Source organism: Lissotriton helveticus, chromosome 5_1, assembly GCF_964261635.1.
Source record: "Lissotriton helveticus chromosome 5_1, aLisHel1.1, whole genome shotgun sequence".
Lineage (NCBI taxonomy): Eukaryota > Metazoa > Chordata > Amphibia > Caudata > Salamandridae > Lissotriton > Lissotriton helveticus.
In genome coordinates this window covers 455,243,285-455,270,455 of record NC_136065.1, presented here as the reverse complement: position 1 = coordinate 455,270,455, position 27,171 = coordinate 455,243,285, and the positions used below count along the sequence as shown (strand labels likewise).

General features: G+C 42.2%; 1 protein-coding gene across 1 annotated transcript in view; it reads left to right on the top strand.

The window, feature by feature from the left end:
* The window catches only part of FRMPD2 (FERM and PDZ domain containing 2), a 446,136-nt gene that overhangs the window by 381,391 nt on the left and 37,574 nt on the right, over positions 1 to 27,171 (top strand). Inside the window, exons 38-39 of the mRNA XM_078640972.1 lie at positions 15,173 to 15,321; positions 24,148 to 24,238. Of these exons, the coding sequence (XP_078497098.1) occupies positions 15,173 to 15,321; positions 24,148 to 24,238 (240 nt within the window). The remainder of the gene's footprint in view (positions 1 to 15,172; positions 15,322 to 24,147; positions 24,239 to 27,171) is intronic.

Below are 27,171 nucleotides of genomic sequence, written 5' to 3'. Positions count from 1 at the left end.
GGGATTAGCCCTGGTCTAGAAGTGACAGACACGGACTAAAGCTGTCCCTGCTGCATTTTATTTTTAGTTCAACGTGGTTCCGCGGTATTGTTCCGATTTCGTACAAGCCCCTGTTTTGAATCCTGGCTACCCCACTTGACCAAACTGTGTGGTTCATGACAAATTGCCTTATTGCAACGTTTATAGGGAATGCATCAATCTTTCATCTCAGCTGTAGGTAAACTCGGTGCTTTTTCATCTCGGACTTGCGCTGAGTGGCACTGGGTTTGGTGTCTCCACAACTCTCCTGTTTCACTTTACGTGTATTGTGTTAAGTGCTGTGTGTAACTGACACGCCACAGGATCGGGTCCTTTCAACATTCAGAGCTCGGTAAATCGAGTAATGCAGAGTTGAATTTGGTAATTGCAACATCGTTTATTTACAGTGCCAAGAAACAGCAGCGATGCAGCAGTAAGCACATTCTACAACTAGCAGCACATGTTGTTCACAGTGCCAAGAAGTGGCAACATTACAGTAGCAGGCGCTGTATGAAAAAGAAGTTACTAGTGAAGCGGTTGAACCCGGCCCAGTCGGTAAAAGGAGTCCCGTGTCCCCTTTTGGAGGCTTCGCTTAGAGCGCCAAGAAACCTTGGTATTTGTGCGTTCTACAAACGGTTTACTTACTTACCCACAAGAGGGTGGTGCCCGTCCTTCACCCGCCTCTGGAGTGGATGACGCGGGCTTCAGGTGTGCCAAGCTCGGGTTTGGATGAAAAGGGGGTACGTCGAGCCAAGGCGCTCCGTGGTGCATTCAGAGGGTGGCATCAGAGCAAGGGGGTGGCTCTGGCGAGCACGGGCGAACCCACGAGACATACAGCACCCATTTTATTTCAGGGCAAGCAGCACGCGCGCTGTGGGCAGGGATCGGTGGGCACCGAGGGGGGAACGGGTCTACCCTGTGGCCTAGAGGCCCTTGTACTTTTAGAAGAGACGCCGGTTACCCTTTAAAGGACGACAACAGGTGACCCGCACCCCGAGCCATCCAAATACTCCAGTAACAAACACTACTTTTACCAAATAGAGTGGGGCTGGCACAAGCTACATTTCATTAGTACTGTCAGGGACAATGCAATGCTCTGCTGAGTCATTGTCATTTGTATACAATAATGCAGACACCAGAGGAGCCAGTGGATGTAAAAAAAAGGCAACCAACCTGTTTTATTGGGAGATAACTGTCCATTCTCAGTTAAGTCACTTTTGTCATTGTATGTTGGGAGATAGTATTCTGTGTTCTCTGCTGTCTAAAGACAGGAGACATTACATACAAAGTCGTGAACTTGTCCTGTTCTGGTAACAGATGTGTGTGTACATGTCTGTCTGTCTATCTATATCATTGGGTGTTCACAATGCATCATTTTCTGTTGTTCCTATGAAGTGGCACAAAAAGGCATCTTTTGAAAATAAACCCAACTGTGTGTAATGGCTGGTCATGGAGGGAAACAGAAGGAGCTTTGAAAGTCCATAGGCCGTACTGCTTCCCCAATGACTGCTGACTCAGCCCAACAACAATTGATTATTCGAGGAAAGACAAGTCTGTGTCATCGTGAACGCGTCGTGCCTGATGGTTGCAGTTGGGTAGTGATCCCTGGTTCTTTGTTTTATAAAGGGCTATGTCACACCTTTCGATTACTTTAGAGGCACTAGTTGTTGTTTCTCGATCTGCAGACATTTCTAACATACATGTAATTTGTTTGCTGTTTGTCCGGAACTGCCCCCCAGGTTGGTGACTGCTCTTGAGATAGTAAAAGACCTCTGAGGGGTACACTTTGGGTGTTTTCGGTTTTTATTTTGTGCGGTTATATATCGTGCGTGCTAAAAGGTGTGCGTGCGCTATTTGGAAGAGCCTGTTCTGTGGGTTTGCATCCTGTTTTCTCGGCTCCGCAAGTCATGGTGGAGTTGGTAAACGACCTCCTGCAGCTGCAGGCCGTGGGTGCGTGGAGGGACCTGACGACCAGCGACCAGCTGCGGGCCACCACCATGCTGCTCGACACCGTGGAGGAAGGGGCCTTCAGGCTGGCGGAAATAGTCCCGGAGAACACTGACAACCTCCGTGAGTACCACTTCCGTCCACTTTTAGAGTCACACAGCACGACAGAGGGCACAAGCACACTCCTGTCTGGCAAAACTTAAACTGCACATTTTCTGACGAACTGAAAACCAGCAACTTTGTAGTTTTTGTGAAAAATCTATATTTTGTAGGTAGCAATAGCGTTTATTGGTCCCACAAATGAAGCAAAACGCTTCTTTTGGGGGTCTAAAGAACGTTATCAAACCTCTTCCAAGTAGAATTCATCCTTAAAGCACTACAGCTGAAAGAGTTGATTAAGTGAAACCCTCAACACATTCTTTGACTCACTTATGCAGTGATCAGCTAACACATACACACTGCATTTATGTTGTCTGTGTGTCTGTGTGTGGCTCTGTCTGTGTGTGGCTCTGTGTGTGTGTGGCTCTGTGTGTGTGTGGCTCTTTGTGTGTGTGTGCGTGGCTGTGTGTGTGTGTGTGTGGCTCTGTGTGTGTGTGTGTGTGGCTCTGTATGTGTGTGCGTGGCTCTGTGTGTGTGTGCGTGGCTCTGTGTGTGTGTACGTGGCTCTGTGTGTCTGTGCGTGGCTCTGTGTGTGTGTGCGTGGCTCTGTGTGTGTGTGTGTGTGTGGCTCTGTGTAGATAGCTTTTTTTGTAGGTGGCTCTATGTGTGGGTGGCTCTGTCTGTGTGAGGGTGGCTCTGTGTAGGTGGCTCTATGTGAATGACTGTGTGGGTGGCTCTGTGTGGTTGGCTCTGTATGTGTGTGTGGGTGGCTTTGTGTGTGTGGCTCTGTGTGGGTGTAAATGCAATAGGTCATGCATATGCGAGCGATTAAGCTAATGGCATTGTAAATGACAATGCCATTTATTTAACGATTTATTTCTGTATGTGTGTGCGTGGCTCTGTGTATGTGTGCGTGGCTCTGTGTGTGTGTGCGTGGCTCTGTGTGTCTGTGCGTGGCTCTGTGTGTGTGTGTGCGTGGCTCTGTGTGTGTGGTTGTGTGTGTGTGTGTGTGTGTGTGGCTCTGTGTGGATAGCTTTTTTTGTAGGTGGCTCTATGTGTGGGTGGCTCTGTCTGTGTGAGGGTGGCTCTGTGTAGGTGGCTCTATGTGAATGACTGTGTGGGTGGCTCTGTGTGGGTGGCTCTGTATGTGTGTGTGGGTGGCTTTGTGTGTGTGGCTCTGTGTGGGTGTAAATGCAATAGGTCATGCATATGCGAGCGATTAAGCTAATGGCATTGTAAATGACAATGCCATTTATTTAACGATTTATTTCTGTATGTGTGTGCGTGGCTCTGTGTATGTGTGCGTGGCTCTGTGTGTGTGTGCGTGGCTCTGTGTGTCTGTGCGTGGCTCTGTGTGTGTGTGCGTGGCTCTGTGTGTGTGGTTGTGTGTGTGTGTGTGTGTGTGTGTGGCTCTGTGTGGATAGCTTTTTTTGTAGGTGGCTCTATGTGTGGGTGGCTCTGTCTGTGTGAGGGTGGCTCTGTGTAGGTGGCTCTATGTGAATGACTGTGTGGGTGGCTCTGTGTGGGTGGCTCTGTATGTGTGTGTGGGTGGCTTTGTGTGTGTGGCTCTGTGTGGGTGTAAATGCAGTAGGTCATGCATATGCGAGCGATTAAGCTATTGGCATTGTAAATGACAATGCCATTTATTTAACGATTAAGCTATTGGCAATGTAAATGACAATGCCATTTATTTATGATTTAAAAAAAAAAATGTCATGAGCAATGCCAATAGCTCTACCTTTAATAATGCCGAGACCATTGCATTGTAAATGCTTGTATTTATTTGCCACCACACCGGCTCGTGCTGTGTTCAGCGCAAGAGTGGGGGCCGGACTGAAACCTGCAAATGCAGGATGACATCACTGGTCTACTGTTCGCATGTTGGATTGGCCCGACGTGCACGGTAGAGCCAGCAATCCAGTGTTTATGGCCTCATCTGATATCAGAGGGGAGCAGTCTTACCTCTGTAGCTAACATTAACATCTCCCTCCATAAGAATTCCCATTTTTGCTCCTTTCCCATAAACCCCTTCTTGGTCATTTTGTACTGAACTTGGGGTAAGCGCTTAAAAATTAAAACTTTGAATATGCGAGATTCCATGCAGATTTAGCAAAACAGATCAAAGGTTAAACGAGGGGACGTTTCAGAACTTTTTATTTTTACAAAAGGCTATAGTTTTTCAATAAGCGAATTTCTGTGCGAATTCATCCAATATTTCCCAACGAGGGGCAGATTTACAAGGAACTGACGCATCTACATAGATGCGTCAGTTTCCTTGTTCTAGCGCCAAATGTCCTTGCGCCACCATGGATGCACTGTATTTACAATACAGTGCTCCATGGCGCAAGGATTAACAGATGTGTCAAATTCTGATGCATCTGTTGGCCCAAAAGTGACGCATTGCTAGAGTTGCTGAAAAAATGGAAGCAACTCCAGCAATGTGCCACAACAGATAGGTGAGTCCCATTCAATAAGCCCTGCATCATTCCTTACGCCTGGTCTGAGCAGGTGTAGGGATTTTGACTCAATGAAGGCGTAGAGTGACGCAGTGAAATGTAAACTGCACTGCGTCAGTTCTACATGGCTTTTTGTGTGGAAACGCCCACCCTGCATACGTTATACCTGACGCAGGTATAATGTGACACAGGTCTTTACAACGTGACGTATCTCCCTAAATGCGTCAGACTGTAAATTGGCCGCATTGTTTGCACCACCGTTGCGTCAAAAAAAAGGGACGCAATGGCGACGCAAGGAGGTGCAAGTGGCTTGTAAATCTGCCCCCGAATGTTTTAATGGCAGGGTGGCTTTTTCGTCTCTTGCTGTCTTTTCTTTGTCTGGTGAATTTTTGTCCAGCTATTCTGGAGCTAGAAAGAACATTGTGAGTTTCAAGTGTGCTTGCCCACATGCAACATATTCTGGAAAATGATCGCAATCTCAGGAAAATTGACACTTGTTTCCCTCTTCCTCCTTATGTTCATGAACATTCAGACAAAACTGAAAAAAGCTGCACACTGGAAGTGGTGACGCTGCAGCAGTGGCGGCTCCTCTGCTATGGCGGAGGAGCGTTGCTCCACTGCTTTCTCACAGTGCGAGAGAAAAAACATAAAATTATGGTAACTTTCAGTGGTTTGCCCACTCCTAAGTGCGCAATGACTGTTTTTTTCGTCCCTCTCGGGACGCCCAAACCAGTCATGCGCACTTTTCCCTTCTTCATGCAGGCTGCATTACATCCTGCATGGAGAACATGCCCACCCCTCCAGTCCCTGGCTGAGCGCTGTGACATGGCGCTCAGACCAATCACAAAGCTGCATTGCAGCACTGTGATTTGCCTGGGGGAGGGAGCCTGGCTGCCTGCTTCCTGTTACTGGAGTCGGAGACAGGAGAGCAGAAGCAAGACGCGGTACCCAGCCTAAAGGTAAGTTTCTAAAAAAAAATTACATTATGCTTCCTCCCACGTGACCCCTCCCACACCCGCCCCCCAACCAATGAGCCATGCCAGCCGCAACTGCGCAGCAGTATTTTTAATAGGACGCACCCACTTATGTAGGTCTTTCCAAAACTGTAATATAGGCCAGAGCATGATATAAAAAAAGATAAAAAGCAAGGCAAAGTTAATAGGTCTTGCCTCTGGGACCTGATGATTTTTCCAATGGCTTTTTGCAATGCTCCACAGTAAGTGGTGAGGTGGGGGAGGGGATAAGTAGTGCACAGGGGAGAGAGCAGCTTAGGGCATATGGTAGAGACGAGAGGAGAAGCCCACAATGAAGTCAGAGAGCAAGGGACAAGAACACAGAGTGTAGGAGAAATCCTCAAGAGTGCAGTAGCACACTAGGATGATACCATCATTTGGAGTGGGGAAAAGCACACAAGAAAGAAACAGAGAGTGTGGAATATTTGGGGGCGCACACGTGGAAGAGAGTTGGAATATACTCTCACTCTCATGGAGTTCTTAATCAAAAAACAAAGTAGTTCCATGAAAGTGAGCAGTAGAAGAACAGATCAAGAGGATAGTAGAGTCTATACTGCTGGGATGAATAAACACCATCTGGATCAAGATAGACAGGGCAAGTGATGGAATAGAAAGTAAGGAAATCAGAGTGACAAAGCCAGCCAATGATAAGGCATGGGTGGGCTTTAAACCACACAGTACATTCTTAGTAAGCCCACATTTGGTCCTTTTCAACCAAGCAGCTGCTCTGTCTGGTAGGGTTGACCTAAAAAGACCTCCACACAACCTTGACACCATCGAGATTACCAACACCCCAGCCTTGACTTGCCATGGTGTAAAAAACCAAATTGTACATGGCATTACAGGGTGGTGTGGTAAACATATTTGGACATGCCCCATTTAGAAAAAAAAATACTCTTCTTCTCCATAGATGGGTGTTTCGTGTCGTATCTTCCCTGCCTTGCCTAAAGGTCAGAGAGTGTGATTGATGCCCTCTCGTAGTGTCTCGCCTAAGGCAAATCATAATTTAACACTAGGGAGCTAAAAGCTGCCCCCTATGTCTTGTCACCTTTCCAGGAGTTGGTAATATGCATACATATCATGCTTTCATTGGAACATACTATTCCCTGGCATCCACAGGGCTTGCTTATAGGATTGGGAAATGTGAAGTACTGGTGGGATGGTCTGATAATTTGCTTCTGATGATTCTCATAAGTAAGTGGTAGTAGAGACCAAAGTGCCAAGATGGCAGGTCAGTCTTAGTATTATAATAAACTTAAAAGACCCCAAATAAAAGAATTGGACTGTACAAACTATTTGGACCAGAATGAGGGATATGTAGTGATGGTCTCACATCCATCGTCCGGGGGCGAAGGATGTATGCAAGCGCTATTACTACAAAGGACATTACAAAGGACAGGTATTGAAGAAGGGAAAAAGAAATGATTAAAACATTATCTTAAGGAGGAATATTTATGGAGCCCAACACATATAATGCTGTCTTGTGAAGAGTAGAATAATCACTGTTTAGATTGCATCCCTCTCAATATATAGAAACTAGCAAGATGGCTACTCCCAATCCAACTCAAATAAAATTGATCTCGGAATGCTGCAGTCTTAAGGTGGCCTCAGCTGTGGAAGGTGGAAGTCTTATCAAATATCCATAGGACAGTGGATCTCCATACAATTTACAAGCAGATGCACTACTCAGCATGGGGAAATCACCATGGCAGGACCAGCACCTGGCAGAATTTTAACAAAGCATGTGGAATCCCAGTGAATCTCAGTAAAAATGCTTAAGATAACTGCAGAAATCCACAGGGAAACTTTAAAGAAGCTGTTGATTGATGCTGTTCTTTAAAAAAAAACATCCTTATATAAGAAACGTATTCAACAATTTTCAAATCATGCATTGTAAATATTGTAAATGTAAGTCAGACCTGTCCAACAGCAACCAACAGAATGGGTATGAGATAACAATACATAAGTGCCCATGTGAGGGTACTTAGGTATTACATACAATGTAAACATGATTTCAAGTATGTACTTTTGATAATTTGATACTTAGAAGGCAAAAAGTAGGGAAATCTCTGAGCATAGAGGTATACAATGATTGCATAACCCTGTAATACAATGTTTTACATGAAATCCCCAAAACCAGTGGTTCTTGACATTTTGACCTCTGTAGACCCGCACTTAATCAATACTGGAATCTAGGAACCCCACTGAACCATTATCAGAATCCAGTGACTCCCACTTAGTCATTATTGGAAGCCAAGGACTCTGGACTAAGTAGTTTGATTAAATAAACTACAAAACAATACAAAAAAATACAGGAACAAGTATTCCTCAAAGGAGTTCACCGATGAGGAAATATGTTATTTAATTCACAAACAACTAGAAAAAAATCTAAACTTTAATTTTAATGGGAAGTGTGGAGCTTTTCTTGATTGAACTGAGGCCACCCATCATCCATATTATATTCTGTTTGATGCACTTGTACTGACTGCTCCCAAAAAACCAATCGGAGCATACCAACTTCATTTTTAGCCTCCAACTTATCATTTGTTCACATTTTCAGAATTGTTTTAAATTTTACATTTTGCTGCTTTATTTATATACACCTTCCAAGTCTTTTAATAATATTTCATTTTCAAAGCAGTCATGTACCCCATGAGTAAGCTTCGCAGACCCCCAGTGATCCACACACCAAAGGTTAAGACCCACTGCCCTAAATTATTGAAATACAATGGTAAATACATTTGTCTTGCAGGTATTGATGCAACTATGTCATTGAGCTCTCCTGAATTTGTGCAAATTTCAAACCATCTTTTTCAGAGGGTCAGTGATAGAAATGGGGTTTCTGGTTGTCTAGGGTATGTACCAGAGCCAGACAGAACCAAACACTCTAGTCAGGGTAAGGAAGTTACACACTCAAGATAACCCCCTCTCACCTCCTTGGTAGCTTGGCAGAGCAGTCAGGCTTATCACAGAGGCAATGTTTAAAGTGTTTGTTCAACACACACACACACACACCAATGACAAACTAGGCACACCACAAAAAGAGACTCCACACAAGGTTATATAAAATTATCCTTTGCATTATACATAAAACACATGAGACCACAATCACACAAACCACTTTGCCAATTAGGCAATTGTTATGACATCACATAGATTATGAATCACTTTGCCACTAGGCAATGGTCACAACAGCAATGGTAGTGCAATAAGCTAAAAACTCATAGATTGCACACGTTAGGAAACAGTAGTCATAACATCATAGTAAGTGCACTAAAGTCAAGACTTATACGGCACATATGTCATGAAACCACACCATCACTATGCCCACATCGCAAGTCCTGAAATAAGACTTGTTATCCTGACAATGCACCATAAAAACAACACATGTCATAATAGTTAAAATATCACAGTAACTACTCTGGTGCTGCATAGGTCATAAAACCCCTCTACTGCACATCATAGAAAGAACCTGAAAAATAGACACTTGTTGTGCTGTCTTCAGGAGAAAAAAATACATTTATCTCCATCATCAAGAAATACGGGCAGTGAGGAAAAAGGACCCGGATTACGACGCTTTTGTCTGCCTCCCAGGTGCCAATGACCATCCAGCACACTGTTCTGGTGCGATGCAGTTCTTGCAGGTTATCAGACTGCCTGCCCGATGACCACAGCGACTGCGGTCAATAAGGAAATGCCCCCTGTGGTATGTAATAACACAGCTGCCCGCAATTGGGCGGCGCAACTACGAATGGTTGTGGGGGGCTCAATACCCCACAGGTATGCAAAGTTGCAGCTGCTCATGTTTTGGTGGTGCAGTGGCGCATGATTTTGAACAAAACAGGTGGGGGATGGCACTTCCCCGGTCAGGACCGGCTACTTCCTTTCAGTGCTGCCGCTCTGGCTACCCGGAGTGAGAGGCGCGAGTGCGTTTGTCGATGGCTGGTGCCCGCGAGGGTCCTGCTCCTTTTGTCCTCTGAGAGCATCCTCACACTCCTTGGCCCTCGGTGTGGTGGCCTGCTGGGCGGGGCTACAGTGAGCTGCTGTCTTCTGTACACATTGGTGGCTTTGGGCAGATTGCTAGGGACCGCCTGGTGCCCCTGCGGCGCCTGCTCAGGCTGACTTGTGGCCGCCCAGCGATCTCTTAGGTTTTCGGAAAGCGGCCAGGGCTCAGCCCCGATCTTCAGCACATGGTGGTGTGCTGATGAAGAAAATGCACCCAACAATACCCGGGGTCTCCAACTATTAAGAAGCACTCCTCACACACTTTCACTTTGTTTTATGGCAGGAACAATGAAGGGGGGAACGCCCCTCAGGCAACACACAGCGCTCCCCAAACAATGGCGAAAAGCACACGCTGGTGTCCCACAAAACAGACGCTCAACACCTGCTTACTTCTTAGCAAAAGGAAAGTTGAGTCCTTCTCCTGCTCCATGCACGAGCAAGCACTGCAGGCCATCCTATCCCACACATGTTTGGGGCAGCGCTCCTCACACAGCTTCTCCAGCTCTCTCCCCCAGGCAGGTTCCTTTTTAGACATAGCAAGGATCTTTTCTTGAAGTCTTTTATCTCCCTGAGACTTCCAACGGGAGGCAAGCACACACAGCCCTTGGAGATTTTCTTCACAAGCAGGATACCACAGCAGGTCATAAAGAGCCAGTCCTTCTCCTCCGCCACAGACCGAAGAAGCAATTGCAGGCCAACCCACCCCTCAGACAGAAAAGGAAGCGTCTTCACACAGTTCTTCCGCTCTTCTTCTTGGCAGGGTCCTCTTGTTTCTTGAAGTAATATAAAGTCCTGGGGTTTTAGGTCTCATACTTATACCCCATTTTGTCATTGTTCTATTTGTGGCAAGGTTCTCTGAACCCAGTCCAAACCAGTCCTGTCCTCCCTGATGCAGCATGACCACAGGGAACGGAGACAGCATTGTGAAAAGGAGACACAGTGTCGCTCTTCTATTTTGTGTTTTGTGAATCTCTGCAATGGATCTGCTGTAAAGTGCTCCGATACCCTAGGGTCAGGCCAGCGCTATATAAAACTTCCTAAATAAAACATTTAAAAAAAAATATAATAATTCAGGTGCAAGCAAAACACCTCCCACCGCTCTAAATGCAGACCAGGTTTATTCAGCCCAGCATCGAGCAACCGAGTCAAGGAAGGGAACACCTCAACCCCCTTTGTGACTCTCTGAGGGAATGAACATTCCCAGCTCCTGTCACTTCAAAACCAGATGTTGAATACACAAACAGTCAGAGGCACACAGAATGGTAAAGCAAGAAAATTTCCACTTTTTAAAACACACAATTTAAAAACCACCTTCACCAAAAGGTGTGTCATTAAATTCTGAGTGCAGAGTGCTTAAACTCCATTTATTTATCTTGTCCCAATCTAAAGTTATACTTGTAAAATGTTACAGAGCAGCTCCCATGTTAGCCCTTGGGACAGATTGCCATTCAATAGTGAAAAAATGAAATTGGCAGTATTTCACTATCAGGGCATGTCCCACAAACACCAGTGCATGTCCTACCTTTCAAATACACTGCAACCTGCCTACTGGGGGACCTTGGGCCTACCTTAGGGGTTCCTTACATGAAAGGGAAGGTTTGGGCCCGGCAATTAGGTGTACTTGCCAGGTCAACTTGGCTGTTAACAACTGTGCGTGCATACACTCCAGTGGTAGGTCTGAGACACAATTGCAGGGCAACTCATGTGGGTGGCACAACTAGTGTTGCAAGCCCACTAGTAGCACTTGATTTACAGTCTCTGGCAACCTCAGTGCACTTTACTAGGGACTTATCAGTAAAGCAAATATGGCAGTTTTGGATACCCAATCATATTCACAATTTATACAAAGAGCTTATGTACTTTAGCGCTGATCAGCAGTTGTAAAGTCCCTAGAATCATATAGCCAACAAAAATAGGGTCAGAAAATAGGAGGCAACAGGCAAAAAGTTTGGACATAAACCTTTCAAAAGGGCCAGGTCTAACAGTTACAGTTGGACCTGAATTATAGTGGTTGGTAATTAAAACTGCTTGCCTGAAATTTCATAGAAAAATATCTGATGAAAACCCATTACTGACAAAGTATTTCCCCTAAAAAGTTTAATGGAAATTCCCAAAATGAATGACATTTAATATTTCTTGGAAACCAATTTGTAGATTTACTTTTTTCCGAAATTACTTTTGGAACGCTTATGTTTCAATGTGTATATGCCATTAATCTTGAAAAGTAGTTCTTTCTATTGGATTTTTTACAGGGTTTGCATAGATCCGTTATCCCTACACCTGCTATATATCTGTATGTGTGTGCATGTGTGTGTGTATTCTGTTGATTTATGGCTTGTTTATAGGAATTTTTCCCCAAGCCCCCTGTTTTCTGGAAAAAATATATATGGAAAGAGAAAGTTGTATGTGTTTTTGTGTTTTCATAGGGAACAATCTCATTAGAAAACAATTACTGTTAACCCATGCATTTTTAGTAATTGTAGTAAAATTTGATATCAATTTTGACTGTTTAAAAGCTTTGGACCCGATTCACAGAACTAACTTAAGACAAAATCCTAAACTTACTACCATTTTGGTATTCACAGAAGGCACTTACTCATTTTGGTAATCACAGAAGTTAGGAGTCCTAACTTTAAGACTCCTAAATGCCTTCTGTGAGTACCGAAAGTCTTAAAGTTAGGATTTTTCTCAGTTTTAAAAGTAGTAAAGTTAGGACTCCTAACTTTAGGACTCCTAAATACCTTCTGTGAATACCGAAAGTCTTAAAGTTAGGATTTTTCTCAGTTTAGGAGTAGTAAAGTTAAGACTCCTAACTTTAGGACTCCTAAATGCCTTCTGTGAATACCAAAAGTCTTAAAGTTAGGATTGTTCTCGGTTTAGGAGTAGTAAAGTTAGGACTCCTAACTTTAGGACTCCTAAACTGAGAAAAATCCTAACTTTAAGACATACTAAAAGGTGAAACTCCAGCTTGTAGTTTACTGAGTAATGTGACAGCACAAATTATGGATATTCATGCCATGATGTCCAGGATTTTAGAAGAACACCAAATATTGAGGCTATTCCCACAATTGTCCCAAGGTCTGGGGAAATTCAGATACTCTCAGATGACTCTTCTCATAAATGAGGCAGTATAACAAATAGCACAAAATCACAGAACAAATACACCTTCAATTAAAGGTAGAAGAAGAAATGTATAGCCTTCTGGAGCCAGACACAATAGAACCAGTGTTTGGGCCAATTCCTTTGGTATGCCTAACTGTAGCAGTGTCTAAGGAAGGAAATGCACAAGATTTATAAATGTGTACACATGAGAATACTGCCATTGAGTGAGAATGACAGGTTATTTCGCGTACTACATACCACAATGATCACTGCACGTTTGGGAGAAATGACTTAAAAGAGTCACACGTTTAACTGGTGTGAGTATTGTAACTAACCATTCAACAAGGTAAAGGAAGAGGTGTCATCTTCATGCAAGATAGCTTATTTTGACTCACAATTGTGCACGGAATTGACTGTGGCTGCCGGTCCAGTTGCTGAACAGAAGCCACAAAAGGATTCCTCATGGCAAAGAGTCTCTTATGCAAGCCAAACCTTGACCGAGTTGCTGGCTGTTGTCTGGGATTGTGAGCACCATTATTTGTTTCTATACAGGAAGCCATTTACAATTGTTACATATCATCGAGCACTTGTTGCAATACATGGTAATCCAAAGACAAAATGCCACGACAGATTGAAAGCCAGTGAATGAAGATCTTGGGCTATGAATTTAGAATAGTGCGCAAGCCAGGCAAAGAATCCAATCCTCCAGATTATATTCGATGGCATTTATTGCTCAGTTTTAACCAAAGTCATTCATTAGCTGAACAATACATACATTTCATCATAAGAGGATAAACTCCAGAAAGGATATCAACCCAAGAACTCAAAACGGCTACCAAAATAGATGTAACTTTACAGGATGTGATTAAAACAATTCCAAACATAAATGGAAACCCATCCTTTCTACAGCCAAATTACTGAAGCAAGTTGATAGCATTTAAGCATATCAAAGAAAAAGGTTACTGTGACTAATGATAGAATACTGTTGAGAGGACGCTAAATTGTAATACCAGAAACATTACACAAGCATGCAATAAATATTGCTCGTGAAAGTCATCTGGAGCTGTATCAACAATACAGTTAATGAAAGAAAAGGTATGGTTTCCCGGGTTGGATTTCTTGGTCAAATGCATCATACAATCTTTCAATTATGTCAAACTGCCGGGAAGCAGAAGTCCACCAACATAATTGTCAATGTTGGAACCCCCAGAGAGCTTGTGTATTTATGTGTTGGTTGACTTTCATGGACCAATGAAGTCGGGTCTTTAGTTATGTATTATTATTTATGAGTATTTGCGGTACCCAGTGTCTGTGAAGTGTTTTCTGCCACTGCTGCAGCAGTGCTTTCAGTTTGTCATGAAGAGTTGCTGATTGGGGAATACAAATATCAGGTCATGCGGAGCGTCCCTGGCAAAGAGACTAGTGTATACCTAACTGGAGGCTAAACCTCAGTTATATTCCAGCCCATAGCTTCAGTTCTGAGATCCTACTCCTCTTTCTCATTCACTGTGGATGGTAGTCCTTCCAGAGTTAACTAGCTATTTGTGGCCAAATTACTGTCTAAAAGGGAGCATTGGTTTTAGAATCTTATGACTAATTGCCATCTCCTGTATGTAGTCTTAACATTCTAATTTGAGTTCTGGTGAACAGAGGATGGAATCTAGATAGTCCTGAGTAATCTGCCATTGGCTTGAGCTTGGACATCCAACTCTTCCATCACCATCCTTCAGAAGAAGGACCTATGTTGAACAGGGGGGGGATCTTTCCCCCATACCCGACATTCCGATGTGACAGCATCAAGGCCACAAAGGTGTGCCTCTTTAGCAGCTTTCTTGTGAGCTCCTTGCTGTCTCTCATAAATGGAGGCGCACTCAATTGTCTCATTCTTCCTTCTACACAGCGATACATGCTTAGAGTTCCGATGGGCTCACTGACAGTAGGTGGCCAATGGCATGCAGAATCTTTGCACATTCTGCAAACACAATATGCATGCTTTTCATACATAATAAGGATGATATCCCTACATGTATATATTACATATATTGTCCTGCAGGTGACTCCATACTACACTCCTTCTCTGTAGAGGTCTGTATGCTGATTTCTGCTGTTAGATATGTTTCTGTAGTCCCGTCAACATTAGCTGTGAGTGTTTTTACGGCTTCTCTTGAAGATGCCAGCATCCCATATTGTCCTAATATGGTTATATCTCGTCTGGTTAAAACATATCTCCATTTCCTATTCTCCTTACTTCTACATAGCTACCTAGCCAAGAGATACAACTTGTCATTGTCTTTTATGCTTTCTGCTCTCTCTTGAAAATGACATTTTAATATTCTGTCTCAAGACCTGAAAACGTCCCTTTTATTTTACTTCTGACATGCAAGTGTCTACCTATTGTCTCCTCTCTATAAATGAAATACCTCTACTACCTCTTTGTAAAAGATATTATTCTCTGCCTACTCGTAAAATATGTTTTCCCTTTTTTGATGAACCACATACATAACTGACTTACAGATTATTGTGTCTTGACAGGTGCCTCCATTGTGTCAGAGAAGGAGTTGGATGGATTGTCATGCATAGTGCCCTCCCTGAATGGTGGGTATGCCCCGGCTGGCCTACGAATGTTGGCCATTGCTCTTCAGCAGTGTGTGGACCAGCAGGAAGCCTACAAGGAATTTGTGGTATGTGAGATGGTCACATCAACGTCCCTAATTTCCAATCGTGTTTATGCATTGGATATAAGACAATGAGCATGGTTAAGACACCTGCATATACCTCTCCCACAGCTTTCATTGCTTAAATATGCTTGTGTCAACTTCCATGCACTTTACAAACAACACTCACTTGATTGTGACTAAGAAGTGTATGAAGTGAAATGCATGTGTCAGAACACTTAAAAGTGATAGAGAAGACATGGATCAGCAGAAAAAGATCTTGAAGTAATTAAACAGACAAACGTAACCAAAAGGTGACAAATAACTGATAGCAGAGCAAGAAAGACATTAACGCAACAGACCTGGAAATATAAGAAACAACATATGTCCTCTGTAAGTGACCTTCTAGTCGCTATGCAGACATATGTCACCCCAAAGGCACTTTCAAGTAATACGTTGGCATATCTAACATAAAGGTTCTCATTACCAGTCTCCCCATAATAATGAGTTTGGGCACAGTGTTTGCACCCGATCCCAACATTCAGAGTTGTGCAGTAATTTTGCACATACTCAATTTTTATCCAAGCTAATTTCACTTTGCAAAATCTGCATGATTATGGATTGCGAGAAAATCTGTAGAATTCAGGTGTAGTAATGGCCTTTCTGCACATCATCGTGGATTTACCTTTGGGCAACTAAATGCCCATATATGTGGGGTACTTGCAATGATGGCCAAAGTGTCTCGTGAATATCACATGGAATAGATAATGTGAAGCCAATCAATCAGACAGTGGCCATGACAAAATGCCCTACATGCGATAGAGCAGACCCATATCACCGTAAGTTGCCTTGAAGTGCTAATACCGTTGTAATCAATGAAATGGATAGAAAATTAAGTCAGGAACATAGAAAAGCAAATGTTGACTCTTGGTGGCATCCTTGCCATAGAAGGAGGAATGTTTGATTCTGTCCACCAGCCTTGTATAGATTAGACCGAAAAACTCCTTCAGTTTTGCTAAATTACTTACCTTCCCAGAAAATGTAACTATTTTCAAGGCTGAAAGTCCCCACCGAGTTAACATCTGTCTCCCGCAAGATTATAAAAGTTACTGACTTACGCAGAACCCTTCCTCAAATTTGAAAATAGCTTTTATTCCATCCCTGTGATCCGACCTAATCCCAATATCGTTTAACTAAACCATTATTAAGCCTTTCATCCAACATCTTCTCAAGATTCCAAAGACTGTTTAACTGTAAGCAAATGTCTAAGTTTCCATATCTAGAAGTCTTGGTACTGTGACAAAAACAACTCTTCTAGATAGTCTTCAAGCCTAATATCTAAACCAGGGATTTAGTTTGCAATCTTGGTAGTGGTAAATGACAACAAATGGACCTGTAAGATAACAATGATGTTTACTGGCAATGATGCAAGCCTTCCCTCTGGCACGTTTTTCTATTTCTGCAATAGGAGATTTTTTGGTACCCTCTATAAGTAGCTGTTCCTCAAAATAGATACATGTGTCAGTCAGAACAAATAAAAGCTACTTATCTACCCCTGTACATTTACAAAGTGCAGCACTTCGGCCGGGCCCGTCCTGCCATCGTTTTGATTTACTTATAGCTTGCAACCACTAATACTGTTGATGAGATCATGCAACATGAACCTCTGCATATATGCAGGGCACACACAGTCGGTATTCAAAGTCAACATGATTGATCTACAGTCTGTTTATCACTATGGTTGCGTGAGTGCTTCCAAAAGGTGAACCCCAATAGGACCCTGGTGATAGCCTTGGTAGGAAAATGCTCTAATTTGGACAGAAAATAGGTGGTCAATGGAAATGAAACACTCAGTGCCTTCAGTGGGAATCAAGGATTCATCCTTTTTGGCAAACATTCCATTAGGTTATAAATTGATGAAGGGCTTCTAGCAAGCCACTTGAGAATGACAACAAATGTTTTCCCCAGTTTCAACTTTCAATTACTAGTAACATCAGTGACAGCACTGGTGGTCATTGGTCTTGGTGGTCTTTGGTTATATCAGAAGTCTCTACTGAAGTCTACCAGCACTAGCCTTAAAACAACTTTAGTCAGTTCCGAATCAGGCAGCATTCTCACTGATTGTTCTTAGTGATACTAACAGATCACTCTTGCGCTAAGATGTCTTTATTGGACACCAGTGTCCAATCATATTGACTTGAAGCCACTCTTTACACTTTGCAGGTGTAATTGTCTGAGTGACAACAAATTCCTATTTCATTTATTAGGAGCTAAATAGAAATCTAATATCAACAAAAAACTGGTAGTGTGAACCTTGGAAGAAAAAAGTTTGACTGGGGAGGCAAGGTCTCACTACAAGCAAAATGGTGGTACCTCCTACTAGAGTAATTGAGACACCTGGAAGATTATTTATTAATCAGGAAGGTTTTAGGTACTTGGGGTCTGATTCGTAACATTTATTTTCTCATGGTTAAGTGTGCCTCACTTCAAATGCAGGAGTAGGTCGCACATGTGTAAGGAGTGAGACACAAATGCTGCATAGCTGTTAAGTTTTCACTGTGCATATATAACATTTCTTTGTTTGTAGTGTGCCTGTGCGTGACATTTGCCTTCCTTGTGTGTAATACTTTGAGTGACAATATATCACAAGCAGCTGAAAAGTAATCCTAAATTTTGGCTTTGAATTGATCCCTCTTTGTGCTGTGTTTATGATTATAATAGTAGAACTGCAAGCACTAGAATACTATGTAAAAAAAGGTGAAAGAATGAATCACACAGACCCGAAGCTTACCACATAAGTTAGCAGTCTATTTTCCACTTTATGGTGTAAACACTTATTTCTGTGCAACAATTTAAAAATATAGGGGCAGATTTATGAAGGCCTTGCGCCGCCGGTGCGTCACTTTTTCCCATGTTAAAAATGACGCACCAGCGGCGCAAGGCCTTCATAAATCTGCCCCATATAGTTCAGCCAAGAGCCTCTTCTGATGTTTTTGCAAATTGCACAAAAGCAAGATCTCAATTTTCTGCAAGTGAGTTTTGAATATTTCAGTAGCGTGCCTGGTTAATAATCCTATTCTGAAACCATCCTTCTCAGGTTGTAAGAGAGGACCAGGTGAGGATGAGCAGCACTGTTGTTTCCTTGCTGCGTATTCACAAGACCCTCTTTCCTTTGAATCTGCCAGAGAGGAAGCCCTACACAATCAAAAAATAGGGACCAGTGGAATTGAACATATGTGACAAGTGTATGCTAGAGTGCATGCTCAGTGAGCTCTCTTTCAGAAAGCCATGATGGATAAGTCTTTGTTGACAGCTTGGCTTTGGCAACAAGTTGAGGCATGGTCACACCTAAAGTGTTTATCGGTTGTTACCTCTTATTACTTAGGTACTGTGCTCAAGGTGATCCCATTCAGTAAGGATGGAGAAGGTGCAACTGCACTCCAGGTGTAATCCCTAGTACGTAGACCCAGAAATGAGGACTGGCTAAGAGGTGTGGCACCGCAGCCAGGGCGACTGGCGCTGGACGCTGAGGATCATGGTTCGATCCCTGGCTCCAGCGGCAGGGGTCTGCCCAGCACCATGCGACTCTGGGCAATAGCTCGCTTAATCGTCACAATGGCCCCCAGTGCAGAGATGCCACTTCGGGGGTGATTCATGCGCCATTCAAGTACTGGATTTACATTCCTACCCAATGCTGCCGTCCACCTTCCTTGGCAATAGGTCTCCAGTACATAACACACACACACCCCAGCCCTGGCATTTATTACAAAGACAGAATCTTCCTCTACTAATGGAGGCAGAACCTTCCTCCCATCTGTCCTGTGTACCTACTCTGCTGTCAGCCTTGAGGACTGTGGTCTTTGCAGTAAGTACCACAGTCCTTCTCAGGAGGTGAAGATAGGCTGTTTCCCTCACCTCACAGAGGACATTGCACTGTCGGTGATGCTGTCTGTGCCCTATGCAGACATACAGGGTGTCCAGAAAGAGAGTGTGGGTGTAAATGATTCTCCCCTTGATGGGTTTCTGTAGCATTGCTGAGATTTTCAAAGTCCTAAACTCATTATTGCTACTGGGTTTCAAATCTGACCGAGGGTTGATGGTGAGGGGGTGTCGGGAGAAAGATAAAAAGAAAAGGGAAAGAGCAACAAAGGGTGGAGGGGGCATAGGGATAGAATAGGGACAAGGGAGTAAGAACAAAGAAAGGGGAGAAATGTTGTTTGGAGGAGATTGCAGGCAACCAGAGAGGGAAATTGATAGACAGAGGAGAGTGAGGCTAACAACTGAGGAGAGAGGGGTGATGGGATCCTGGCATAGGCATAGAAAGGGCATCATGGCCCCCAAAGTAAGCAAGAAGGATATGCTCTATTTTGCCTGTCTATCCATGCCTGTTAGGTATTAAATGAAATAATAATAATAATAATAATAATTCCTATTTACAAACCATGAACATATCACCCTCTTAAGGGTTTTAAGGCACTGGGATCTGTCTGGGAGATTAAGTGAGCTATTGCCCAGAGTTCCATGGTGTTCAGCTGAACTGCCGCCGGTGCTCAAGCCATGATCCCTGCGCTCCGGAGTATGATGCTCTGGCTGCTGCACCACACCTCTCCTCACAAATAGGAATTATTTTATTATTATTACTTACTTTTTAACATGTGCGATGGCAGCTGGGCAATTGGTGAGCAACTAAGCTGCACAGACCAGGGGAGCACTTCCTCTGAAATGACTACTGTCCACACTGAAGTCCTAGAACGGACTTCTATGCATACCCACTGCACCTGGAGCTAGCCTACCCCTTTTTCCATGCGACCATAATCAGACTGAAAACCAGTGAGGGTTGCCAACTTGCCCAGTCTGAGTCATGTCATACAACTTACGAGTCATACTGCAAACCTCAGACTGCTGTCTCTGTGACAGCCCAGACAAAACCCATTTGTCACTAACACTTTCGGTGACACAGCTGCGTAATATATGAACTGAGGCCAGATTCGGAACCCCTTGCAAGCATTTCTGAGACTGAACACACAGCTCAGATTTAATTGTGTGACAGTTGCAAGAGTTTGCGGTGATGCTGTGAAAATTACCAAATGTGCTCAGCTAAGCTGTGATACACAGCACTTGGCAGGGATGCTGCCGATGATTATGAAGTAAATTTCTGTCTGTACCCTAGAGCTGGGCATCCTGTGACTTGGAGATTCCAAAATACAAAGGCAGAAGAAGCATGCAAAGGTTTTATTGGTCCTGTGGAAATGAAGATGATCATTGATAGTCTGTAGAGACATGGGTAGGGCATGCCACATCATTGTCTTAAAAGCAGCCTTCCTACTTTGGCGAAGGAATAGAAGGTTGCGGTTCTAGAGAAAAGATGATGGCAGGTGATGTATTTCTATCCCGCAGGAAAGAAGGTCACTTATTGTAAATCACCTGATGTCAGAATCAATCGCACTTAAAGGTAGTTTGGCAATAGGCAGGCAGTGCAAGTAAATAAAATAGAAAGGATACTGTGAGTGACTGTACCCCTAAATATTTACTACACAAGTATCTGTGTACCAAAATATTGATGTCAAAAATGTCTATTACCAAAAATGTACTTTCTAAACTTAAAATTGAAATCCTCAAAATATCTACTATTAAAATATTAAATGTATATAGTGTAGAAAATATAAAAATATCTACTACTACAGAATAATATTTTTAGAACAACTTTATTATTAACAAAAATATCTACTACAATAGCATTGCAGATGTTTATTAAAATGATTAAGTTATGTTCATTAATTGTATTTGAAGTCATTACAAAGGAATAGTTATTTTAAACATATATTTATTTAAAATACTTATTAAAGAACTATAAGCAAACTAACTATATTTGCATTTTTTAGAAATACACTTTTAATATATATTTGGTGTTCATTACTCAATACATTAAGATGATAAAACTATATGTATATACAACACAAATTATATACAAATAACATTAACAACTGAAAAAAAATTATAGGAGATACAAAATGTTAGAAATAACGACAACATGAAAATATATTATTGTAATTTAGAAAAGAAACTAACAATTTAGAAACATGATTAGTAAATATGCATGTTTAAATTAAACACAGCTATCTCAAAACACATACTCTCAACTAATTTAACTATGTAATAATTTAAATATTATTTAAATAAATACCACATATGTTTTAATTCTTAAATTGCATACAAATCTACAAAATAATAATAAAAGTTTAAACTCAAAAAATATAAATAGTTTTTGCATTGATTATTATGGGGTGAGAATTGCTATTCCTCATCCAGTTAAAAAATCATTGGGGAAACTGCTGATATTTTGGAAGTCAGATTTTCTATTCTAACTTTAGTCCAACAAACATTCGGCAAAGCACATATTTTGCAGTGTGTAAGATTTACTATTTTCACTACAGTCGAGAAAACTTTGGGGTAAGTGCATATATTTGTGAGAGGGTGGTCATATTTGCAATTCCATTTTCCGTCTTACAAGTAGTAGGCAATGTGTATACAATTGGGAGAGATCAGATTTACTGCTCTAACTCCTTGGCGCTGGAGAATTCTCACATATTTTGTTTAACTCCAGTCTTAATAACACTGGGGAAAGTGCATATATTTAGAAGCTGTCAGATTTTCCAGATTATGTTCAGTCCTGCAAACATTAAGGGATGTACTTATAAGTGCATCACTTCCGTTCTCACTCAGAGGGGGGGTCATGGGCTGGCAGTTTGGATTGGATATTCTTCCTGCAGCAGGACTAACACTGATTACATATGGCTAGTTCCTGTCTAAGGTGGTATGGTGGGCAAAAAAGAATTAACCTACTGCGGCCGAGAGTAATTACCAACATCTGAGATTACCTTAAGCAATGCAACCATCACTTTTTTATGTTCCTCAGTGCAACGCCCTAAGTGTGGAACATATGTGCAGAAAATGGGCTCCATGCTCACTGAGCCATATAACTCGCAGTGCACCCTGCTTATGAGTCACAAATATGGTGAAACCAGTATGGGTTTGCTTGTGTTCCTGCTCAGGGGGACCTGGCCTGCCAGTTTAGGCTGAGCTTTTCCTACTGGATCGGGAACAAGGATGATTGTCTGAGGTGACATGGTGAAAAAAAACCAGATGGACTGAATTGAGATCCAGGGCAATAACCAGTCACTGAGACTAATTTAAATAGTTCTACCATAACTATTTCGTTTTTTTCAGTACAATTAGGCGAGGTCAGATTTACTACTCAAACTCCACTCCCATAATCTTTGGGTAACATTCATATATTTGGGGTCATAGGGGCAGATTTACTATTCTACCTCCTGTCCTATAAACATTTAGTAATATTTTTATATTTGGGCTGAGGGATATATTTACTATTCTAAATCCAGTCACAGGAGCATTCGGAAGGAGAATATAATTTGGAGGGGGATTAGATTTAATATAGGAACTGCAGTCCTACTAACCTTCAGAAGTGTATACATATTTTTGGTAGGGTACGAGGTGGTCAGAATTACTAAATGTATCAGTGCGCATTACATTGGAGAAAGTGCGTATGACTGTTGAAAGAAATATTTGAACGTTCTTTTAACTTAAAAAAAAATAATATTGTATATACACAATACGTTATCAAACTAAGAAGATTAAATAAAATATAGGCGAATAAAATTCAATCATTCCCAGCCACAAATACTTATTTATTTTCTAAATAATGTTAATACATATTCACAAATATAACTAAATATTTAATATAAACTTATTCAAATTAAAACTATAAAAGAAAATACAAATACGTGCTGTAGAATATCACTGCAATCCCTCATTATGTGCCCTGATTAATCTTCATAATGATAAATTACCATACAAATTCTTCCAACAATTTCTTTTTTTTGACGGAAAAAAAATTATTTTCAATATTGTTTACATTTGTTTTAAATGGTTCTAATATATTAAATACTAATACTACTACTAATACGTTGTTGTCAATCATATATTTTAAATTAACACATTATAAAAAATGGAAATATATTTACAAAAAAAACACTGCCCTCCCAATTCCACACCAACCCTTGCAACCCTTAAGAAAATAAAGATATGAATAGCACTTCGATAAAAGAATTAAACACACAAAGGAAACAAAAAAAAATACAATAGTTATCTTGCATTTAAAAATATGGTATTTATTAATGAATATTAAAAGAAATTAACCACCTAAGTCCCCAGAAAACCCGACAAACTGAAAAACAAATCTTTTGGTTCTGAGTGAGTTAGCTGGTTAACAGAAGATTTGAATGGAGATAAGATTAAAGTGTGAGTTTCTTATTACTCCGAGCAAACAAGTATGATCAGAAAGACTAGGCATGTATATTTCAGAAGTCACTCATAAGCAATATAATTGGCACACAAGACCCAAAGATCATGTTGAAGGTGTAGAATAGGCACATTTCATCACACAGGACCTCAAAGTGATAAAACCCACATTTCATCAGTGAATGAAAAATCATATAGCAAAAACGTCTCATTCTGAAAGATCATCTTAAAGTGATGAAAAAGACATATTATCAACCTCATGTGGAACAGACACAGCAGACAAATATCTTGGAGGAAGGACCCTGAAGAGTTAGATAGAACAAATATCAACCAAAAGAGGAACATAGATTTGGCAAAGTAGATATGTCTCCCAAAGGTGACCTGGAAGTCATGAGATTTAAGATTCCTGTGAATGCATGTAGCCTAATATGGAAAAAGTAATGTATGTGAGATGAAGCAAAATGTTTAATATTTTCATGTGCTTCTTCTGAAGAACAGAGTCTCCTTCATGTATCCCTTTTAATTTCTTTCCAGACCTTAGAACATTTGAAGCCTTTAGATGACTGCCAGGTTGGGAAATATCCAGAGAATCGGGAGCGGAACCGATATCGGGACATCCTTCCATGTGAGTGACGTAATGAAGTGTCTTTGTTATGTGTTTCTTGAGCCTTGCTAATGCTAGAATTAAAGATTGATGCAGCCTCTTTCTTCAGTAGACTTAGAAAAGCTGGGTCTGTGCCGCCATTCCCTCCACAGGGAGTTTGATTTCTCTAGTGGCTGTCCTGGTTAAGCCCCTTTTTTAGGTCTCGCCTGAGCCAGTGCATGCGCCGCTCTGCAAGACATTTAGTTAGTGGGCTTTTAAAAGTCCTACCACAACTTTTTGTGTGGCATTCTACTTGCGTTTATGCGCACAGGCACGAGCAGAAGCGCCATCTGGCTTTCCTCTCACTCTCCCACGTGCCTCGCTCTGCCGCGCACCACTCCTGTGCTTACCGCCGTCGCCACCCCGACCATCTCTCGTCATGGCTCATTAAGTGATCGCGATCGCGGGCACCCTTACAGCCCACGATCGCGATCACTTTCACTTTGATGGCCGCCTGTGTCCCCGTCCCCGGTGCATTTCACGATTTGCTTTTCTTTTAACCAGTCGAGTACTCTGTAGGGCGACATCTCCAGAGCGTCGGCGCTCTTGAAAACGCTCTTGAATACGAACAAACTGAGATACAACGTGACTGACAGGCTACCTCTGATCCGTCATCTGTAAGGGCAAAAACATACTTTTCATTGGCAGCTGTTCTCAATGCTTTCGGCCCTCGGGTGATATCCAGGCTCCTCGGCTTCCCGCGGAATCTGACATGAGCCTCCCTTGATTGCAGTGGTGGACGTGTCTGGTCACAGCTACTTCTGTTGGGAGCCCGCGCAGCCCTTGCCACCATTTTAGCTTTCTTTATTGTGGCTCGCTTTATTATCACAATATAATCACAGGCGTGAAATTGTTTTCAGCACTTCCGCATGGTTAACAGCCATTTCCCAGCCCTCTAAATCTGCAAGCACTAAATGTGATGCAATAATTAACATCATCTGCTGTGATCCAGGTAGATTTAAAACTTCCTGTGACATGTTCATTAAGTAGTAATTTTTCCCGAGGCATTGGGCAGGGTTAGTCGGACAGTTCTAGTAAACAGTTCAATCTTACACACTTTGTGAGGCGTTTGGATGGAATCTGAGTGCAGCCAGCAGCTACTGGGCACTTCCTTCTAGTCTGTTTTCCTCTTCCCAGTCCACATTGAGCGAGACACCGCTCTCCATATGCAGACATAGATTACCTGTTTAAGCTAAACAATACCAAAAAATAGAAATATGGCTTTCTTTCAACTTCCGGTCTGGGAGCTATAAAGAGAAGGGAATAATACCCTCCCTTTTTCAATTTTCTGCGCAGCAAGATTGCATATAGCAAGCAGGTATGAATGTGTTTTGATATTAATTTAAATGTTGTTTGCCCTACAATTGGCAATTCACGTTTTGCTGTAGTGAGCCTCATTGGGAAAAAAAACTTTGATAAGTGATGCTTAATTTTGGCTTTGCTAAGCATGCAAGATCAGAGTAATCGCATGTTCTAGAAGCGATCTGTTTTAGGGGCCAAGGTCTTGGAAAGTATGGGGTTACACTTGCCGAAGGTAAGGTGGTGCCACGTGCCTGCCCCGACACTTTATGTGCATTCACAGGCTACAGTTGTAGAAAGCTGGCGTTGGAAGCGTCTCAGGGCTATGATACTTGGTTGCCTGCAATGATTATGTTCAGCTTTCTTACATCACCAGTTCCCTCTCTGTGTTTCCGATGTCAATCTTCAGTTCTCTCTGTCTCTCTCTTCTTCCTGTCTCTCTTTTTTTCAGCTTCTCTTTCTCGTTTCTTTCTAGCCCTTCTAGCTTCTCTCCGGTCCCTTTTTTCTGACTCTTCTTTATCCTTCGTCTTTAGGGTCCCGTTCTGTTTTTTTAGGCACTTGTCTTTCCGTCACGTTCTTCTTTTCATCTATTCCTTCTTATCACTTTCTTTTCTATCTTTCTTCTATTTCTCCTCTCCTTTCCCTTGATTTTTTCTGTCTCTCTATTTCAGAATTGTTAACTTCTCCGCCTGTCTAACCCTTCTCTCCCGTAGTGTTTCACCTATTTTAATTCCACTCTTGCCTGTTCTCTGTGTGGAACATATGCTGTCTACTTTCCCTCAGCTTTTTCTCGGGTGTCTCTGCTTTCAGCGACCGCCCTCCCTTCTTCCTGTTCTACCTGTTCACTGACCCTTCCTTCTTCCTTAGCAGCTCGTGCCTGGAGAGAATGACTCACACCTGTTTTTCCAAGTCTAAAACTAAAGAACCTCAAGTTACTTAGCACAATATCGCGACATGAGGTTATCTTGGAACAAGTTGAAAGACGTAGAGGGCACCAACTTTAGTGTCATCATGGGTCCACCAACAATCAACAAGCATTGGCATAGCCAATCACCTTTGGGACCTTATAAGTGTTTAGCCATGCAACAGTTAATGTTATTGCACCAAGGATATTGTGCTGCATAACTAAATACTTATAAGGTCCCAAAGGTGAGACCTATTGGCTATGCCAATGCTTGTTTGTATTCTGTTCTGTGGACAGCAGTGTACCATTGCCATATGATATTCATACCAGAAGTCGTCTTCTTTCCCACCCAATGGACTTTGCAGCAATAATGTGCTCTCTGCAACGTCCCTCTTAACTCTCACACAACACACACTACAGCCTACCCCTTTTAGCTCATACAATACACATTGCTGCATACCTCGACACTGAGAGAAAATCACACATAGCAGTGTTCCTTTATTCCCTTACACAACACATATAGCAGTGCTCCTCACTTCTCTCACACAACTCTCTCTGCAGTCCTCCTTCCCTCTCTCATACATGTATATCAATGGTGCTCAACGAGCATTCATAGCACTGTTATTATCCTACGTCTCAATTAACACACACTTCATTTCTCTACCTCGTCACATATCACCCATCCCACCACAGTAATTCTCCTGTATAAAAA